At 48.8% G+C, this 19577-nt stretch overlaps 1 protein-coding gene across 3 annotated transcripts in view; it reads right to left on the bottom strand.

Moving 5' to 3' along the window:
• The window catches only part of MVB12B (multivesicular body subunit 12B), a 194579-nt gene that overhangs the window by 64846 nt on the left and 110156 nt on the right, over positions 1–19577 (bottom strand). For all 3 annotated transcript variants that reach the window (XM_024999576.2, XM_024999574.2, XM_024999575.2), the window contains exon 7: positions 18518–18612. In XM_024999576.2, the coding sequence (XP_024855344.1) occupies positions 18518–18612 (95 nt within the window). The remainder of the gene's footprint in view (positions 1–18517; positions 18613–19577) is intronic.

The following is a 19577-nucleotide window of genomic DNA, read 5'->3' as shown; positions in this document are numbered from 1 at the left end:
AAGACTCCTGGTGGGCTGGGCTTTTCTTTCCAATTCTGAATTTGCAGGACACTTTAATACATGTATTTCAGTCACCACGAATGTCTGTGATGAAAGTACACCCGTGCGACCTTTTACAGGTTGCTTATGGCAGGTCGAAGCTGTTCACATGATGTCGCCAGACTGCGCACACCTTACCTGGCAGATGCTTATGGGAGAAGCACAGCAAAGCCCCTTTAACCCTCCCGTGCCCCAGCGATACCGCCAAGGGCATCAACGCCGCTCAGGTGACCTTGGAGACGGGCGATTTGGCCAGATTAGCACGTGTCCAGCGCACGGTTTGGGACTGTACTCAGGGCTGGCAGAAGGAAGGAGTCGTCTGGGTCAGCAGCCAGACCAAGGCAAGGGAGACTCTTTTTGCAAAGCTCAAGGCTCCGCAGAGGGGTGGCCCTGACCCTGCGTGTTGGTGGGGCAAACCTGCAGGCTCTCGTGCAAACCGGGCTTTAATCTCAAGTTGTTGTGTTCAGGCTGGAGTCTTTACAACTAGTTTTAGAAGCTTAGTCTGTATTAAGAGCTCATTAATATCATCAGAGTAAATGGGCCTATTAAAACATCTTTAAGCAATATCTGAACATAAATCTCCCTAAACTATATTTAATGACTGTACTTAAGATACATTATATGCAAGTCTTAATGAGACATTAGATAGCATTTTGAAGATTAAAATTAGAGAATCCATATAAAGTCTGTCCACTTAATGTAGCCTTAAGCTATACTGATGAAAGCATTACTACCACATTATTACTGCATTAGAACAAATATTTTTAATCATGTCTGATTTATGCATGCTCTTTTTCATATAATTTTCATTTTCACAAAAATATATCTTGAGTTTACAAAAGAGGGCAGGTGAAAGGTTTCAGGTTTTTTGAGTACTCTGGAGGTAAAGAGAATACAGAATTCAGTTAGTACAGGTTACTGAAAGTGCTCTGGGCTCTGAATTACATTTCTTTATATTTGGTCTAATTAGTCATTCCGTACTGTAGGCAGCCAAATATATTTACCTTCCTATTTAACTTCTTTCAAGACTAGACTAGATACAAAGTAGAACTTAACTGAAAATATTTTGAAGACTAGAAAACAGTACAATCTACACAATACTGGCAATGGTAACGTGGGCATCTAACTGAATCTCTTCTCCTGGGCCCTCTGGAGAGCTCACACCCCGAGAGCACCCCTGCCCTGCATCCCAAGTCCCACCCTCAGCAGACACAGCTGGTCTGGTCCCCTCAAACCTGCCAGAGAGGCATCAATAAAGTCCTGCTTCTACTCGAGGATTGGTGGGGAAGCAGGGACGGAGCATTGTGATCAGCAATCAGTGTTGCTAGCAGAAAAATATATTTTTTAAAAAAGACGTGTGATTCCCCCAGGGCTAAAGGAATTGAACGTTTTAAACAGATCCAAATCCACCTCAAGTCTGTTCAAACAAGGAAGCATTCTCAAGGCCTGTGGGAAGACGGCTATGGGCAAGGGGTGATGACGCACAGAACTAAACAAACTACCTGGATGGAGCAGTTGGGCCACAGAAAGATCTGTGAGTCTCTCTGCACAAGGGATTTGACTCTACCTGAAACAGAAATGTACATCCCAAGTCTATACAAATCCTGATAAGGTTTCATACGCACAGTGGCCCCTTGAAAACAAGTCAAAGTTTAGATTATATACACAGAAATGCGTTACTGCTTTCTGCACTGTATTTAAAATACTACACACCCAAACAGGATTCTTCTCATGCAACAGAAAAACCTGTCCTCCTTCCCTCTGCTTTTGGGAGGAGTTCTCCCAAAGGAAAGAAACTGGATCTCTCCCTGCATCACGGTAACAGGCCTACAATCCCATTTTGGGATGCGCCTGCTGAGTCGTCTCCCGCTACCAGCTGAACTGTAGAGAGAATGTTATCCGAGAACCTGGACAAGGATAAGCTTAGATTAATGTCACCTGGTAAAATGCACAGCCTGGACTTGGATCTGACACCAGCACAAGATGCTTTGCAAAAACTGACGCTTTGGAAAATGTTAGAGACTAATTATCTTTGAGGCTTTTTAGGCTTTATTTTTTTTTTTTTTTGATACTTTATACCAAAGTATAACCACCTTTTATAAACGCTATTCAGTTACGAAAGGCTTCTGGGATTATGTAAATCAAGACAAGTCAACCGGTGACACCTCTCTTAATATCAATAGAATGAGATTATCTAGCCTTTTCTTTCCCCCACTCACAGAAGAAGCAGCAGCACAATTTAAACTCTCTGGTCATTAAAAGAAGACCTCTCTTCTAGCATGTAAAATCTGTAGCAACAAGCCTATTTCCATTTGCTTTCCTCAGATACTCTCTCCCTACAAGGAACTACTGCATAGTACAATTTTGCATTTTTAACTGTATGAATTAGGCATTCTTCATAAATAACAGCTATGTTCTATACACAGGAGCTCCTTTTTATTAGGGACACAGTAATGAACAATGAGCAATATGTTCTATTATTCTTTGTCAAATCACAAAATGCTACATTAGAGTAACTGTGCTGGTCAATGTAATATAGTAGATTAAATTCAACTTCTGTGGAAAAACCACTGTAAAACAGCATGATAAGAAGGCTATAAAAAATTTAATTTTACTCCAAACTCCATCACAAAAAAAATGGTGTGAAAAGTAATTTTGCATAATCAGTACACGCCATCTGGAACAATTAACCGATTTCTATAGAACTATGAGGATCAGTCATATCTGCTTATTAAAGATCAGAAATTATACAAGTAATAAATCCTTGAAAAAACTAAGCGTACTCCCGCCTGTCAACGCTATTTTAACTTCAAATACTGAAGAACGCCTGATAAGGCTGAAAAGAAGAGATTAATATATGCAAATTACATCCAGCATTTAAAATCCCCACAACTGTCTCCGGTTTTCTGTCCCTTATTGCTGCCTTTATGTTTTATTCATACACCAACTCACCTGTCACTTCATAAGCTATAATATTATGGGGGTATTATTAAACAGCATAAAGCCGTGCTTTAATTGGAAAGCTTCATTGCATTTTCCAATTATTTGGAGTAAATTAAAAGCAGATGCACATAGTTTAATAAGGAGTCTAATATCAGTTCCGGGAAATCAAAATTCATTGTCATTACTAGGCCGTGATAGTTTTGCAAACTGTACTCAATTTCAGAGGTTTTCAAAAGAAAATCTGTCTATGCAATCTGTTAATTGTCATTCGGTTAATAACTGTTTAAATATCCAAACTACACAGCAGCTTCCTATTAAAAAAAATTAAACTGTGGGGTTTGTGCAAGCAAACAAATCCTTCGAGCCACTCCCGGGCTGGGCTGGGCTTCTCAGACTTGCGGGTTCCCCAGGAAACAATGGAGGCCAGGAGCCACCCACCCGCGAAGGACCGACGTTCTGTGCTCTGAGCACTGGGGATCGCAGCGCCATCAGACAGCTCTTGGTGGAAAAGGGCGGAAGCCCTGTTATAAATCGTGCTTCCTGAGGTCTGTGCGCTGCTCAGCAAAAAATTAGCTTCCAAAGTTTTAATTGGTCTGCCTAAAATAAATCCTTTTAATGAGTGAATGAACTGATTCAGGATGCAAACATGGAAAAATCAAGGAGAGCAAACCTCGCAAGCAATTTGTTGTTTTTAAAAAATTGACCCCTAAAGGGCCATCTCTTACTGGTTTGTGACCCGGGAGTGGAGTGTCCCCAGGGCCCTAGCTGGGGCTGCCAGGGTGCCTACAAATGGAGTGAACTGCCAGACAAAGGACTAAGTTTCAAGCCATTATGGATTTAAAGACTGAAATCTTAAAGGTTACTCTTCCTGAGAAACCCTGCTCTAAGCTGCAATAATATCGGAGCTCTGCACCTACAAGCTGCATACATACAGATGTGTGTAGCTAAAGCATTTACAAATGAAAAGTCACGGCAATACTCACACTAGTACACGTAACCTTTTCATTTTTGCACCAAGTGACAGACTTTTTCAAATCCTAGGTGTATAAATTATAATAGGACAAGTAGTAATTGACTTTTAAACTCCACCCCCTGCGAGGGCTACAATTAATCTGTTTTTAGCATAAGAACTGCTGCTCTGCAAAGTTCATAACTTGTAGGCTCTTCTCCCCCAATCCAATTAAAACCTTGGAGACTTTCCAAAAGGTAACAGCACAGGATTTCTTCATCTCCCAGTTCAAAGGGCATAACGGCTTACACCCCAATCATCCCAGGGCAAGCACCCCCCAGACCAGAGAGGACACCAAACACTTGAAGGTGAGAGACCTTGTGGCAACACAACCAGAAACTATGCACAGAGATGGAGATAAAAGCAATTCTTGTGCAGTGATCCAAAAAACAGCATCTCTCTCTTTTTTCCCCCCAAAATTACCTGTTTTAATAAAGTAGACACACTGTGCCAACTGAACCATTTAATTATCTGCATAAATGATGAATCAAAACAATAGTTTGCAAAAATAAATGACTAACCTCTGATTAAAATGTCTGCCCTCATTAAATCCAAATAAAAGATACAATATCTTTTTTAAAAAGGTAGTCTGAAGAAAGGAGCAATCCCTGAGCATTGACAGATAGTCTGGCATCCTTTCTTAAAATGGGAATGTCTCAGAAAGTTGCTTAAACTACTCTCCCAAACCCCAAGAAAGATGGTCTTCAGTGGACAGTGTGTCCCGTGGCTGCCAAGCCAGCCTTTGGCACAGGCCTTAGAGCTCTACTGGCTGCTCTGGAGCATGAGGGAGCCTTCAGGATGTGCCCAGTGGGTGGTGGGACTCTCGACATATCCTGAGACCAAGCCTCGGCTCACAGGTCTGTAAGGACTCTGGGGCAAGGGTCCTGGGATGGGAGGGGCAGGAAAGAAAGAGCCAAAGGACAAAGAAGAAAGGAGTCAAATGTTTCGAGCGCTGAGAACAGGTAATGCTCCTTTCTCAGTCCAGAGCTGATTCAAGGAGAAGGGAAAAGGTAAATCGGAGGCTGATTTAAACGCTGAGAAGTTCTCTTCAAAACTGTTTCACCCACTAACAAACTTGCATCTCAAGCAATTATAGATTTCTGAACTAGGGTGGAGGGTTGGACCCTGACCTGGGCAGGCTCCGACCCGTGAGTCCCCGTCCGGCCCTGCCTTAGTGGGCCTAAGCCCCCCTCCTGACTGCATTTTAGGTGGGGTGGGGCTGGGGTCCTGCTTCAGGGGGAAATAAGACCCATGCTCCCTGGAATGCCAGGGTCTATGACAGTCATGTGAGCTACCATTTCTGGGGGGCCCGCTCAGTACAAGGCACTTCACATACATTATCCCTAATCCCCAAGTTTTAGAAGAGGAAATGACTGAAGAGTTAGTAAACTGTCCAAAGTCGTGCAGCCGGGGAGAGTGGATACAAAGGGTGGGTCTCAAGAATCAGTCCAACAATGAGGATCTCAGTAGCTCCCGCAGGCTGGGCTGCCTGGGTGTGAGACCTGTGGTCCTCACCTCCCGGGACAGACCATGGACTCCAGCGGAGAACTGAGCACAGAACGAGACATTACAACCAAGAACAGGTCACCCTTCTCAGAACTGGGAAAACCAATCAGACGGCAAAGTTTACAAGCAGCATCAACAGCCAAGAGGCTTCTGGACACAGAAGGCGCCCACGCTGGGCCTATGGGAGGCCCAACCACCTTTGGCCGGAAGAAGGGTGAGAGGCGGCTGTGTAATTCACAAGCCAAGGGACCCTCTGACAGGAGTGTCAGTGGCATTCTGTTAGCCCAGGGCATATTTAAGGTAAACACAGGAGGCAATGGAACAGAAAGATGGGTGCGTTTATTGCCTCCAGGTAGCAAGCGATTAAGTACTTCTAAGCGTGTCACCAGGAGCGATGCTTAGGGCCGACGAGGCAAGCTTTGCTCTCTCATTCAAAATTATGGATGTCGCCTCGCCGGTGGATCATCAGATCGTTCACGCTATAAAACAAGCCAGGCGCGAGAAACCGCGCGCTAACAAAGGATCTCAACCTTGGCTGAGAGCTCTGCATCACTCATTGTCTCGGAGACAATCAAAAGACAAATCTGAGGACTGAGGGCCCCGCGTTCTCTGGGACATGTGATAAATACACCCTATCCCAACTCCAGGCTGGAGCAATGAAGTCTGTTCTTTAAACATAAACAGGTTAAGACCGTCACTGGCCATTTATAAACAGATGGGGAAAAAAAGTACTGGGTATTCAGGACACGGACGCCAAACGCACAACAACAGATGGATGCAGGTATTCCGTCCACGGGAAAAGTGGCTTCGTTGCTACAGAACAGATCAGAACTCTTTGGTCCTGAGGCCAGCAGTTAAATGCTCCCATCCTGACATCCTGTGTGGGGGACAGAGAAAACTTCCCATCTCATCATGGGATCCTGTGTAGCCGTCCAGCCGCTCCCCGAGTTCTACCAACTCTCCCATCATTACTAAGTCATCAGGAGTCTACAGATGCCCACCTGGCAGCTGATCCCCGAGGACTACTGAGGTAGGTCAGCCAGGCTGGAGCCTGGAAGCGGGGACACACAGACGGCAGCAGAACTCAGGCAGCGGAGCCGGCAGGAGGGGACCTGGGACCAGGAGCACACGGGGTCGCACAGGGTCTGGAACAGCTCGGTCACCTCGGTAGAGGCTGGCACTTTAGGAAGCCCAACCTAGAGGGTGAAGCTTCAGAGCAGGTGGCACTACGGTGACTGTCAGTTCATGTAGGAGCCCTCCTGTGTGCAGGGTTCAGAGAGCTGGAGTCGGGGGAGACGCCTACAGTTCAGTCCCAAGACGTGAGAAGGTGTGTCTGGGCTGTCCACTGTCACCTCAGGGCTGAGGGAAGACCACGGCAAGGGGACACCCAGGTGCCCAGAGCTCCCCCCAACCCCAGACAGAGGTTTCCAACAGCAGGACCAGCGGCAGCCTTGCCTGCTAATGGCGGGGAGGTTCCTTGAAGCATCCGGAGTGTTGCCCTTGCTGGTCTGGAAAGGATCTGAGACGGGGCGGAGGGAGGAGCTGTGGGATAATTACAATCATAAGGGCACCCCTGCAGCACCTCCTATGTGCCAGGCTTGGTTCCAATCCTCACTGCAAACCACTGCTGTTCCCATCTGACAGACGAGGAAACTGAGGCCCAGAAAGGTGAAGGCCCTTGCCTAAGGCCACTCAGCTTTACGAGAGGGGCTGTGTGCTCAGCTCTGCACTGTTCTGCCCAGCAGGACCCACACTTACCCCTGGAGGCGCCCTGAGGGTGTGGGGGTCAGGGAGGGCATCTTCAGTCAAGCATGAAGGCCTCACTCTGACGAGGTCCCAGAGACGATGGTCCAGGGGCCACCTGAGGTTAAACTACACTGAGACCTAATTAGCCGATGAGTCCTTGTGTGAGCCACTCTAGTGTGTGTCCTTCCAGCGTCGCTTGACACAGGGAGGGACAGGGTCCCCAGCTAGGAGGAATTGTCCCCAGGGTAGTGGCGGAGAGCTGAGGGGCTGGTTGGGCTTGAATGTCAGCCCTTCCACTGACTAGCACTGCTAACTATGGGTAAATCACTCTTAAACCTCAGTTTCTCCACCTGCACAATATTTATTATTATTATTGTCATATTAATGTATAGAATCTGCCTGCAATGCAGGAGACCTGGCTTTGATCCCTGGGTTGGGAAGGTCCCTTGGAGAAGGGAAAGGCTACCCACTCCAGTATTCTGGCCTGGAGAATTCCATGGACTGTACTCAGTCAGACACAACCGAGTGGCTTGACTTTCATTATTATTACAGGGATTCATTCTCTAAGGCTTTGAACAAGGCTTGAACATGGGGACTCAGCAACACTGGAAGCTCTATCTGTAAAACAGAGATCACAGCAGTAACAGTACAAACCCCGAGAGGTTTTCTGTAAGGTTATTGATAAGGATTTGCTGGGATTAAATAACAAAATGCATGGAAAGGGCTTACAACAGAGTTTTGTACATGGTAAGTCTAAAGGAAGGTTAGATTTATTAAAATAAATTAAAGTGATCCATTTTAATAAAAGCAAAAACAACTTCAGCTCCCAAAATGTGCTTAAAGAAGTCACCTTAATTATATCATTTTTTCCCTCTCAGCTGATAGTCTGTTACTGCAAGACAGAGACACAGGTATAAAGAGAAACAAAAGGCTACTTTGATACAAGCTGCTCCTAGGCAGGAGTGTTTGGTAACCCCGATGACTTCACTCACCCCAGAGAAAACCTCTGAAGAAGTGCTAAGAGCAGATGAAGAGCTGAGATTGAGTGTCTTCTATTTGTTTTCAGCATTTCTCTGGCTGCGTGCTAAGTCGCTTCAGTCGTGTCCGACTCTTAGCGACCCTATGGACCACAGGCTCCTCTGTCCATGGGATTCTCCAGGCGAGAATACTGGAGTGGGTTGCTATTTCTTTCTCCAGGGGATCTTCCTGACCCATGGATGGAACCTGGGTCTTGTGCATTTTCCTGCTTGGGTGGGAGGGTTCTTTACCACTAGCGCCACCTGGGTAGACCTTTCTCTGGCTAGGCCTTCAGAAAGGACCACAGTCACGCTGCCTGCCAGGAAGCGAACTATGATGGGAAATGGAGACATATTTCTGCTTAAAAACTAGACAAAGAAGATACACATGCAGAGAGAAAGGTGTCAGAGAGATGGTTTTTCTCTGTCCACGTGTGGGACCTTTATGGTCAAGACAGCGTTTGGATGGCATTTCTCTGAAGTGTGGAGGCAGTAAGTGTGCATTTGCTGGTAACGTCTCGGGTATCCCAATGTGAAAACCACACAAGCTCCTTCCCACACGGCCCCAGCCCCTGGAGGTGTTATCACTGCTCCCCTAGATGCCAGACAATGGCAGACACAGAGGATGCTTCCAAAAAACATGAGCTGAACTATTGCTACAATTGAATGATTAACATTATTGCAATTACTGATGTTGAGAGACGGGGGCATCAGGTCCAGAAAGGCTTGGTGCTGTGCCTGACGTCACTGGGCAGGTCTGTGGCAGAAACTTCGCTGCACCTACCCTTCTGGCTCCTGCCCAGAATCTTCCCACCACCTCTCAGCTGCCTCACTCAAGGATTTAAGAGGGAGGGGGACGTGGCCCATTAAACCAACGCCGCCTACTCTCTGCCACACGTGAAAGAAAAATATGGAGAATGAAGGCACAGCAGGGGGTGGCCATCTTTTAAGAACACTCAAGTATCCGTCACCTCATTATATTTTTATTTTTCACCATGACGAAACTGGAAAAAGTCTTAACTTTCTCCTGCCGGGGGAGCACAGGAAGAGCAGAAATGAAAACCTGGAGACGAAAGCAGCACACCCAACCCCCCGCCGCAAGCACTTTTCCTCCGAAAAACCAAAGGCGTGTTGCAAGATTTTATGGAGGTCCCCGGCTCACTCTGCCAAGCGCGTCTTCCCTTCCTGCCCCCACACCAGCATCCCGTCACTTTCCCGAGAAAGGGCTTGTGGGCCGCTGGCCACGCAAAACAGCCCACGTCTAAGTGACAACGCGTGACAGGACGTTTCCTTTCTGGGTGGTGCCCAGCGGAGCTGCGCCAGAGCTTTTACTGCAAGTTTCTCCGGCCCCAGGAAGACGTCTTCCCTGAGCACTCAGAGCACGCCGACTGCTGAGAAGAAATCTTACGCACAAAATCATACAACGGAGCGCAGGACTGAGAAGATGAGCCAGTGTGCCCTGGGTGATAATTCTCAACAAACCTCTGGGCTCCGGCAGGGGAGGTGCTTCCCGATTTATGAAATACTCTCACACGTCCTGGACCCTCGTAACAAGAAGGCAACAGGCGGTTACTGCATTGTCTCGAGAGTGAGAGTGTTAGTCACTCAGTCATGTCTGGCTCTTTGCGACCCCATGGACTGTAACTGTCAGGCTTCTCTGTCCATGGGGATTCTCCAGGCAAGAATACTGGAGTGGGCTGCCATTCCCTTCTCCAGGGGAAGCTTCCTGACCTAGAGCTTGAACCCAGGTCTCCCACATTGCGGGCAGATTCTTCACCATCTGAGCCACCAGGGAGGGGTGAATAACTAGCATCGAGCGACTTGCCCAGGGCCACGTAACACAGGGCCCTTGCACAGCTCTACCTGGGAACCATTTGTGTGGGTTATTCAGCACACCACCTGTGCGGCCATTCACGGTGGCTCTGTGCGATGGCTGCATGCGCTTCTGACCCCAAATGCCCTGTCAGTCACATGCTGAACCTTCCTGCTGCCCTGGAAGTGGGAACACGGGGCCTGGCACACGGCAGCGCTGTCTGCTGAATGAAGAGAGAAGTGAACAGTCGTTCTTCTCTCTCTGCCTTTAATAACATCCTCAATGACTCAAAAAGGAGTGAAGACAGCCTCCGTCCTCTATTCTAAACACAGCCTCTGCTGTCTCAGCGTGCTCACAGGTGAAATGGCTCCAACACAAAACCGAGGGGGAGGAAACCAGCACCCCAACTGGGAGGGAATGAGACAAGCCTCGTGGCAGAGGCAGTGTGGGAGCAGGACGTCAGGGATGGGTCAGCAGAGGAGACGCTGGGGCCATCAGGCCACAGGACCGGCAGGGACAGGTGCACAGAAAGACACAATGGAGAGAGGACACCGGGAGCTACCTGGGCTGGGGGGCCTGGAGGAAGAGACACCGCACAGGGAGAGACTGGCCATCGACAGCCCCCACTCTCGGCAAGTGAGGTACACATGAACGCAGTCGGCAGTGGTCTGGGGCTGGCGTGAACGTGATCTGAAGAGGTGTGCTTTGGGGACGTCAGTCTGCCACCTGGGCAACTGGACTGGGGACTGATAAGCCAGGTCAAGGAAGTTTGAGTACCAACAAGGTACCTGCCAGGCCCGAGCCCAGCTGGCCCCGGAGGCGGGGACACAGAGCACAGAGGACCACGCCCGATGCTCGGGTCCAGAAGATGGGCCGGGGGAACTGGACGAGGCTCTGGCCCTCATCTGTCAGAAGGGTGACCCAGAGCCCAGCCCAGGGGTTTCGGGGTCTCTCTCTGCAAAATCCTAGCAGAGGTGACTGCAGAGCGGAGCCCCTCCAGGAGGCGAGAGCTCCCCAAGCGCCCTGCGTGTCTGCCCGCACACGCTGTTCATTAACTCCGGTGACACGGCAACCACGGTTGGGTGTATGAAGGCACGTCCAATTAGCCGGGCCTACATGAATATTTGCACTCTTAAATCTTTTGCATTTCGAAAGGGTTAAAGCTTATTATTAGCATATAATTTACAGTCCTTTCTCCCAGGAAAGGAATAATGCACAGTAAATGCCACATTCATTTTAATAATACATGTTACAGTCTGTGCCCAACATCTGCACAAAGGTAAAGGAGACAGATTTTTTTGACGTGTCCCACTCTGCCATCTAAACACAGGCTTTTTGTTTCTTAAGTGACGGAAGGTTTAATCAAGAAAGCAGGCAATTCATCAATCGCAACAAGGCGGCGTGTGAGCGCCTGACAGCACACACATGGTTGTGTACAGAGCAAACCTGGCCACCTGTCACCCGCACCTTTGCATCAGGATGTACAGATCTACTACTCGAGCAAGTCCCCACCCGCGCCCGCTCGGTTCTGCCTGCTCTTCTCCTCGTTTCCTTTGTGCTCGGTTTTGTTGTCAGGGCAGGAAGAGATGGATAGACAAGGGACGCCATGTTAGAGGGGATGATAAAAATTTATATGCCTTTAAAATGACTTATTTCCTTCTTGATTCGAGCACCATTATTATAAATATATATATTTTTTCACTCCACTGAGGAATCTTCCCCATATGCTATCATCTGGCACCCGTCAAACCCACGTTCCTCCCTTGGTTCCCTGCCTCTCCTCCCTCCAGCTCACCCCCCACCACTCTGAGCAGTCCTAGGTGAGTCTGAAATCCTCAGTGGAGGATACATGAAAAGAAGTGGGCGGGGGGGTGGGGGGAGGTCTGAAGTTCAAGGCCACAGAAGCCGCAAGAACATGTCCATTAATTCACAGGCCACAGAGGTAACTGTGAATGCAGAGGCTGACTAACGTTTACTCTGGGGCTCCCGCTGGAAGCTAGCAGCCCTTCCCCAGCTTTGAGGTTGTGAACCCATCCGCAGGCTGGCACTCACCCACACATGTGACACCCACACAAAACACACGCAAACTCTGCAGCATAAACATGGCACGTGGACGGCTGTCAGTCAGAACACCTCACACAAAAAAGAAGGGCATTTCTCATTTCTCACATGCCCGATTGTTTTAGTCTTTTGCTCGTTTTCCCACCTGGCATTGCTTTATGGTCATTAAAGTATCAAGTTTGTTTCTGACTTTCCTGGAGAGATTTTCTTCTCCTAATTGAAAGACAGAAATAACGCAATCACTAAAAATGAAAGGAAAATACATTCGTAATTGTTTGGTATGCTATAGACAAGTTTCTAAAGGATCACATTGTAAAACACACAGATTCGTTTTCTTTTCATAATAAGATGAAGAGCCGGTGGCAGAAATTTTATCCAGTTGGATGAAATATATAAATCATGAATTTCATAATACTGATAATTAAATGTCCATCTTCCAATTTAAATGAGGACTAGATTAAAACTGCATGGAGAAGGCTGATATTCAGAAATCATTAATTATTTTTAATTGCTTTGCGCTTTCCTGGTCTGATGTCAGAGTCACACAGCTGGTACGGGGTTCTGTGTTTCAGATAAAATCCCCCTTCTCTCTGAATGAGGGTCATGGCTACACTGCCTGCTGATGGACTCGGGCTTGTCCATGCTCACATGCTTCCTGATGTCAAACATCTTGAAAACGGACTGGTTTTTAAGAGGGAACAGCTGTGGAGGGCAATAAGCTGGCTTTTCCACAATCAAAAAGAAAACCAAAAAGGGGAAAAAAAAACCCCAAAACCTGAAAAACCCAGAAGAGCTCAAGACAGGGTGACTGCACCCCCAGTTGGCCAGGTCGGCTCCGGGTTCCCTGGCTCTGTCTGGGGCAGCTCCACGCCCTTTTCACTCTCAAAAGTGACGACGTGGAAAACACATTAAGTGGTCAGCCTGGTACCGAAGGACAGATGAAGACATCAGGCACTAAAAGGTGCTCCCCGCACCGTGTGGCCTCCATGCACGTCTGCGTGTGGCTCACCCTCAAACTGGGCTGTTTGAGAGTTTTGGCTTTATTACGTGCTGGTTTTAATGTGCACCTGCTTTATTTTACTATTTTACACAACTATGTTGATTTTTTCAAAAGCAAGAAAAATAAGTTCTTTGGGAAAAAATTCTTCACGTGGAGCTATGAATCCGTTTATAACCACCACAAAAACAAAAGAACGTTACCGTGTCGCTTCCCTGTTCATGAAGTAAAACCTGCCATGAGACTGATGGGACGTTCCTAGGTTGGAAAAAGCAATTCTGGGGTCTCTGAATTGCGCTACTCGTTATAGGGACCCTCGGCACAGGAAACCCTCAAGGTGGACAGGACATCAGGGAGCTCCTCTTTCCTGACGTCCCCCAGGTCTCCAGCCCCTGGTCTGATGCCCAGCACAAGGACATTTCTTAAGAAACATCTCACTCGGGCTTCCCTGGTGGTCCAGTGGTTAAGAACTCACCTGCCAATGCAGGGGACACGGGTTCGACCCCTGGTCGGGGACGATCCCACGTGCCTCGGAGCCCCTGGGCACTTGCGCCACAGTGACTGAAGCCTGTGTGCCCTAGAGCCCCTCCTCTGCAACAAGAGAAGCCACTGCAATGAGAAGCGTGTGCACGGCAACTAGAGCAGCCCCCACTCAGCTAGAGAAAGCCCGTGGGCAGCAAGGACGACTCAGCGCAGTAAAAAAAAATCACTGCATTCAACTTCCAAACATTTAGGGTTTCCAACATGAGTCGGTCACACTCTATCGTTATCAAGCTCACTGAAAAGCGGCTCTTCTGTTGTTTCCAGCACCTTACCGGGCCCTCTCTATGCGGAAGAATTCATAAAAGGAATAGTTACATTCTTCCCGATCAACTGGCTTGTCTCTATGTTGCCTATAAAAAGATTTGACTCTGGACCAAACCTGGAATCTCCCCTTCATGCAAAACCCCACCCAAGGCTGCACTCTCCTCTGCTATCCTGTATTTTCATCCACTCCTGCTCTGCCCCTTCCATTTTCACTTCGCTACATGTGTTTTCAGAGCTACCTTAAATCTGGAATAAGTGGAAGAGAAATGAATAAGTGCTCAGACATCTAAGCATCAAAAAAAAAAAAAAAATGATAAGAAAAAAAAAAAAGGGAGGGCACCACCACCTGGGACCAAAATAGAAGACTTTGAGGAGCAAGAAGACATTCTTTAAAAGAAAACTAACAGTCACTAGAAGTTCTGACAAGGAAACTTAGGAGCTGGGGCTCTGGGACACAATCTAGAGAAATCAACACGGCCTTGAAGAGTCCCCCCGGGGGACAACACCTTAAGGGCATCTAACCAAGGGAGACACAGCAGTGAGAACACGACCGGGAAAGCATGCGCCTGCCAGCTGCCATGGATCACAAGTGAGACCAGTTTAAAAAGTGGTTTGCCGACCCTAATATATGCGGGTTACAGAGTGGGCCACACCAGGCACCCACCGTTTTACTTCATCTCCTCTTTCAAGGAAAACCACCCTCAAACCTTAGAGAGTGAATACCATGGAGATGGGGGATTTGAGGGGCAAGAAAGGTGAGGTGGCAGCAGGTGCGTCCAGGTGCTTTCGGGCTCAGCTGGGGACTGGAGGGCCAGCAGACGCAGAGGATGGTCAGTGATCTCTGAGGAACATCAGTGGATAGGAGGGTCCAGGGGACGGGACAACAGAGGACAATCATGTCCACAAAAAGGGACAAGAAGCAGATATTGATCTGTGGTCTGGAAGTGATTTCCGTTAGAATTCGAAAGCACAGTATGAGTCTGTGAGAGTGTTAGTTGCTCAGTCGTGTCCGACTCTGTGACCCCATGGACTGTAGCCCACCAGGCTCCTCTGTGCACGGGATTCTCCAGGCAAGAAAACTGGAGTGCATCACCATTCTCTTCTCCACGGGATCTTCCTGACCCAAGGATCGAACCCAGGCTCTCCTGAATTGCAGGCAGATTCTTTACCATCTGAGCCACGGGGAAGTCCTTGTGAAGCACTCAGACGGAGGCTTGTGAGCCCTCAGAAAAGACGGTGGCCACTTGGGAAGCTTCCCAAGAGTGTGCTGAATTAACCCCAAGCCGGTATTTTTTATTATGGGAATAACACGTGCTATCATAGAAAAGTGAGACACTGCAAAGAAACAAAAAGAAGAGCTGGAAAACCCAGTGAAAACCACTGTGAATGTCTTGTGTGTGTACGTTTCCAGGTCTGTGGATATATCCTTTAAAATGAGATCACACTGCACACTCCAGTTGTCACTTAGCATTATTCATGCACACCTTTTTATCTAAATAAAAAATCTGTTTGATGCTTGAGAAGTTAAGGCCACTGTATGGAGGTTTCATAATTTAACCGACTTGCCTTTGTTTTAGACATTTAGGATATCCACCCCCCACACCTCTTTTTTTGAGTTATTACATTTAAAAAGCAGCAGTGCTTGCCCTTGCGGATAAGTCTTTTTTTTGCACATCTGTAAGCATTTTCCAGAGGAAATTCCTGGAAGAGGAAGTGTGAGGATCAAAGTTGTGCTTCATGGCCATTCTGATGAGGGTAATAGCTGGCAGAGAAGGGAGTAAGCATCTCAGGATTTTGGCACAGAGGCTTAGAAGTTCCTCACCCCAATTCTGTGGGCAGGAGAGAGCTACCCACAGGCTGGATGGTGGAGAATAGTTGGCACGCATCACTGATGGGATGCGTGGTATCCCAAATGGCTGGGCGGATATGAATGCACAGCGAGACAGCACAGCTGAACAACACAGAGGACCTTGCGGAGATGGGCTGGGCTGCTCGGAGGTGGTGGCCCCAGCTGCTGGAGGGCTCAAATAGCATTTAGAATGATCACCTCCCTGAGATGTCATAAAGGGTATTCCTGGGCAAGGTAGACATGGGCTAAAAGCTTTTCTTCCTCCCTCCCTTCCTCCCACAACTGTTTCAGGAGCACCTCTGTGTGCTAGGGACAGAGCTACACGTGGTCCATACCAGATTCCCCAGCAGTGTCACTCCCTTTGCAGGCAGGACACAGATGAACTGTCTCAGTGAGAGTACAGAGGGGAGATCCTAACAGGTACGCCCTTAGGAAAATATGCAAAAGTAAATATCACTTTAATAACCATATGTACAAATGAAATGTGGGCTGCTTTTCAAATTTCTGATTACCTTGTTTGGAAATCTACTTATCTTAGGAAGGGACTGCAAATGAAGGGAGCGGTAATCAAGTGTTTTCAGGAATGAACCAGAGCAGACCAGGAGTTTGTACCAAAGGCTCAGGGCCTGAGGTCTGCAGTGAATGTGTGCAGGGCTGGTTTAGAAGGAGAACAGTGTGGTGGCTCAATCCATTACCAGCAGAGCACCAGCCATTATGGCAGCAGGCACGGGGCCCGGGCTGGGCCTGCGGCACCCGCTGCCTTGACTGTTTCTGGAATAAACCTTTGAAACCTTAACTTCGCAACACCAAACTGAGACGTGCCATTCGGTGCCAAGCACCGTTGGAACGGGGGGGGACGGCGGGGAGGGTGTCTCTGCTTCCCTCTAGCCAGATCGGCTTGCAGGCAGGCTGCTGGTGGGCGGGCAGGCTTCCCAGCTGCACCATGGTTGCCCAGTGCTGAGCTTGCAGGCCTTACGGAGCCAGCGGGCCCTGCAGGGCACGCCTGGCAGCCTCACAATGAAGCAGTCCTGGACCCTGGCAGAGCAATTTGGGGCCTGCAGCCGCCGAGGAGGCCTGAGCTGCCTGCTGTTATGGGCTGCGGCCTCAACTACCTCTGTTTGGAAGATAAAATCCAATTGACTGCCACTTACATAAATGTAACAGGAAGTTCCTGAATGGCTTCCCCTGTGTCTTGAGGCTGTTACCTCGGTACTGCTAAACTAACAGCTGAAATGAACCCAGACAACACCTCATCAAAGCTGCGGGGCAAGGAAGCAGTGGTCCAGGGGCAGACAGGAACATTCCTGCCAAACCAGAGGAGATTTCACTTCGTGGGCCCTTCTCTGCAGAAACGTCAACAGCTGGGAAAGCCATCAGAGAACCCAGGTGAGGTGGGGGCAGCTGGACCCTGTGGCTGGAAAAAATTTGCAAGCTGGAGGGGGGAAAAAGGCATCTGCTTTGGTTGAGCTGCCTGTATGTGCATTCAGAGCGGGATTTCACCCCGCTGGATTTCACAGGCCTGTTTTGCACCACTCTGCCACTAAGCATCTGGGGAAATATCCAGCTTTTCTACAAAATAGGTCATCTTTCCACATTTGTTATGCTCCTTGTCGACTCTGCTGAAATAGCCAGAGCACAGAAGAAATTCTCCCTGGAGACGCTGCTCTCAGACAACATGAGCCCGCTCCCCTTGGGGACTCGGCTCCTGGCATGGGGCTAGGAGGAGGGCTGTGGGGACCTCCCTGTCGCTCCCCTTTCCCGGCAGGAGTGCCACCCAGAAATGGAACAACTGGCCTTTGCTTATCCTTCCAAACCTATTAGGGAGCGATCATAACAAAGAAAAACGAATACTGACACGAATTATACCATTGTTCTATTTCATCTGTTTAGTACCCTGAAGTTGCAATTTTTAGAAAAAAAGATTACCTTTCAAATAACCGGTTCATTATGGTACATGAATGAATGCCATGTTCCCGTGTTCAAAACGTCACTCACCATTAGGGGTGCATGCTGGTAAGTGGCACCGATGTGCCATTTCCCCTTGATACACCAAGGCCTCCGACTGGAGGCCCCTGTATAATCGGAGTCAAGTTCGTGGGTTTCCTCAACTCTTAGCAACTCCCCTGCACTGCCCGCCACCTAATGAATCTCAATTCCGTAATAAGGCTTTGTAAGTTTTTCCCTCTCTGGGTAAGGTGAAAAAGAAAACTGTGATGAAGTTCCTGCCAAGGTAACACTATCCATTTCAAGGCCGAGTTCAGAAATCACAGACTCAGATGATGGGGGTTGGGGGGAGCGGGAGGGAGGCCCCCTGTGTACCCTCTGGTCGCAAACCCGGTCTTGAGAAACAAGAGGCGAGGACAGATGTGGACAGGAGGGCAGGCGGCACCGGGCCTCGGATCTGCACAGTCCCCGGTCCCTGCGGGGAACTCGGCTTGGACCTGGCAGGTGAACAATGTGGTCACTATTCTCCGAAACCTCCCTTCAAGCTTGCGAAACCCACACGCTGTTTTTCATCATTAGTTTCAAAACATGCTGAGGTTCTGGCCCTTCACTAAGTGCTGCGGTGACACGGAGGAAAGGGGAGGCCTGGACCCTGTGGGGAGCAGGCCCCTTGCAGGGGAAGAAAGAGCAACGAGACGCACAGGTGCCGTTAGAAGTGAGACGCGCAGAGGGAGGTGGTGCCCGGGACACAGGCATGCTCGCTGGCCCTTGGCGGTGGCCCACCTACCTGAGATGGCATAGAGATTGGAGTGCTGGTATTCATAGTCAGCCCGAGTGCTGTTCCTGCCTCGGAAGGTAGCGGGGAGCGTGAGAGAGATGTGCCTGAGGAAGACAGAGGAGAGAAAAGGAGGTTACAGGGAGCATGGAGCAGTCCCCAAGGCTCAGAAAGCGCAGGTGCCGCCATAAGCCCACAGCGCAGCAGGCCTCCATCTACCCAAGCAGCTCAAGTTCCCCAAGGAATTGAGAAGTTTCTGGACATCAGCAGCTACCTTTTCTATACACAGAAGGACATCCAAGAGGAAGAAAGGGTTTCCCAAGCCTTACATGATGTCCCAGGTGCCTGGAGGAGGCGGGTGACTTAACCCTGATCTCTGCTTACTGGGCAAAGCACACCAAGGGGACCAGGATGCTCAGCTCCGAACACAAGCCTCGGTTTGTCCCGTCATCTTGGTCCCATTACCCACCCAGTGGCTTCCACGCCTGTCCCAGGAAGCACTTGGTGAAGGAAGATGTTAGGGGTTATTACCAGGTGAGCCCAGGAAACGAGGCCCACTGAGAATCAGAATGGCACGTTCCTCTGAATTCTGTGAGCGGCACACGTCCGCCTCAGGTGGCAGCACACAGTAGATGCTCAGAAAGCACCTTCCATTGACCCAGTGTATCTTTTATGGCACAGGTGTTGGCCCATTAAGGCTCAACGCCCAGAGTGTAAGTGCATCCTCGTTCAAAGCATATAACCCATTTGGTGTGGTTATCAGCTGCCTTTTAGTGAATGCTGAGAAGAAAAGATGATGATAATAGGAAAGACATTTAAAACCCAACAGGTCTGGGGGGCACAGTCACCCCTTCGTGGTACGACGGGCTGGTTTGAAGTCGCTCAGCAGCCTGAGCTCCAGTCACACAGTCATTCCCAAAACGGGAGAGGCTGGGATGGAGGGTACCGATCACGTAAAGGAAGCTGACGTTCTGCACGCTGCCCGTTTCATACAACAAACACGTAGTCTTCTAGAACGGCTCTGGGAGGGAGGTGGGGCCTGTTCTCACGGGGCCAGGAGGAGCAGAGGCCC

Source organism: Bos taurus, chromosome 11 (assembly GCF_002263795.3).
Source record: "Bos taurus isolate L1 Dominette 01449 registration number 42190680 breed Hereford chromosome 11, ARS-UCD2.0, whole genome shotgun sequence".
Lineage (NCBI taxonomy): Eukaryota > Metazoa > Chordata > Mammalia > Artiodactyla > Bovidae > Bos > Bos taurus.
This window is presented reverse-complemented; position numbering and strand designations above follow the sequence as displayed.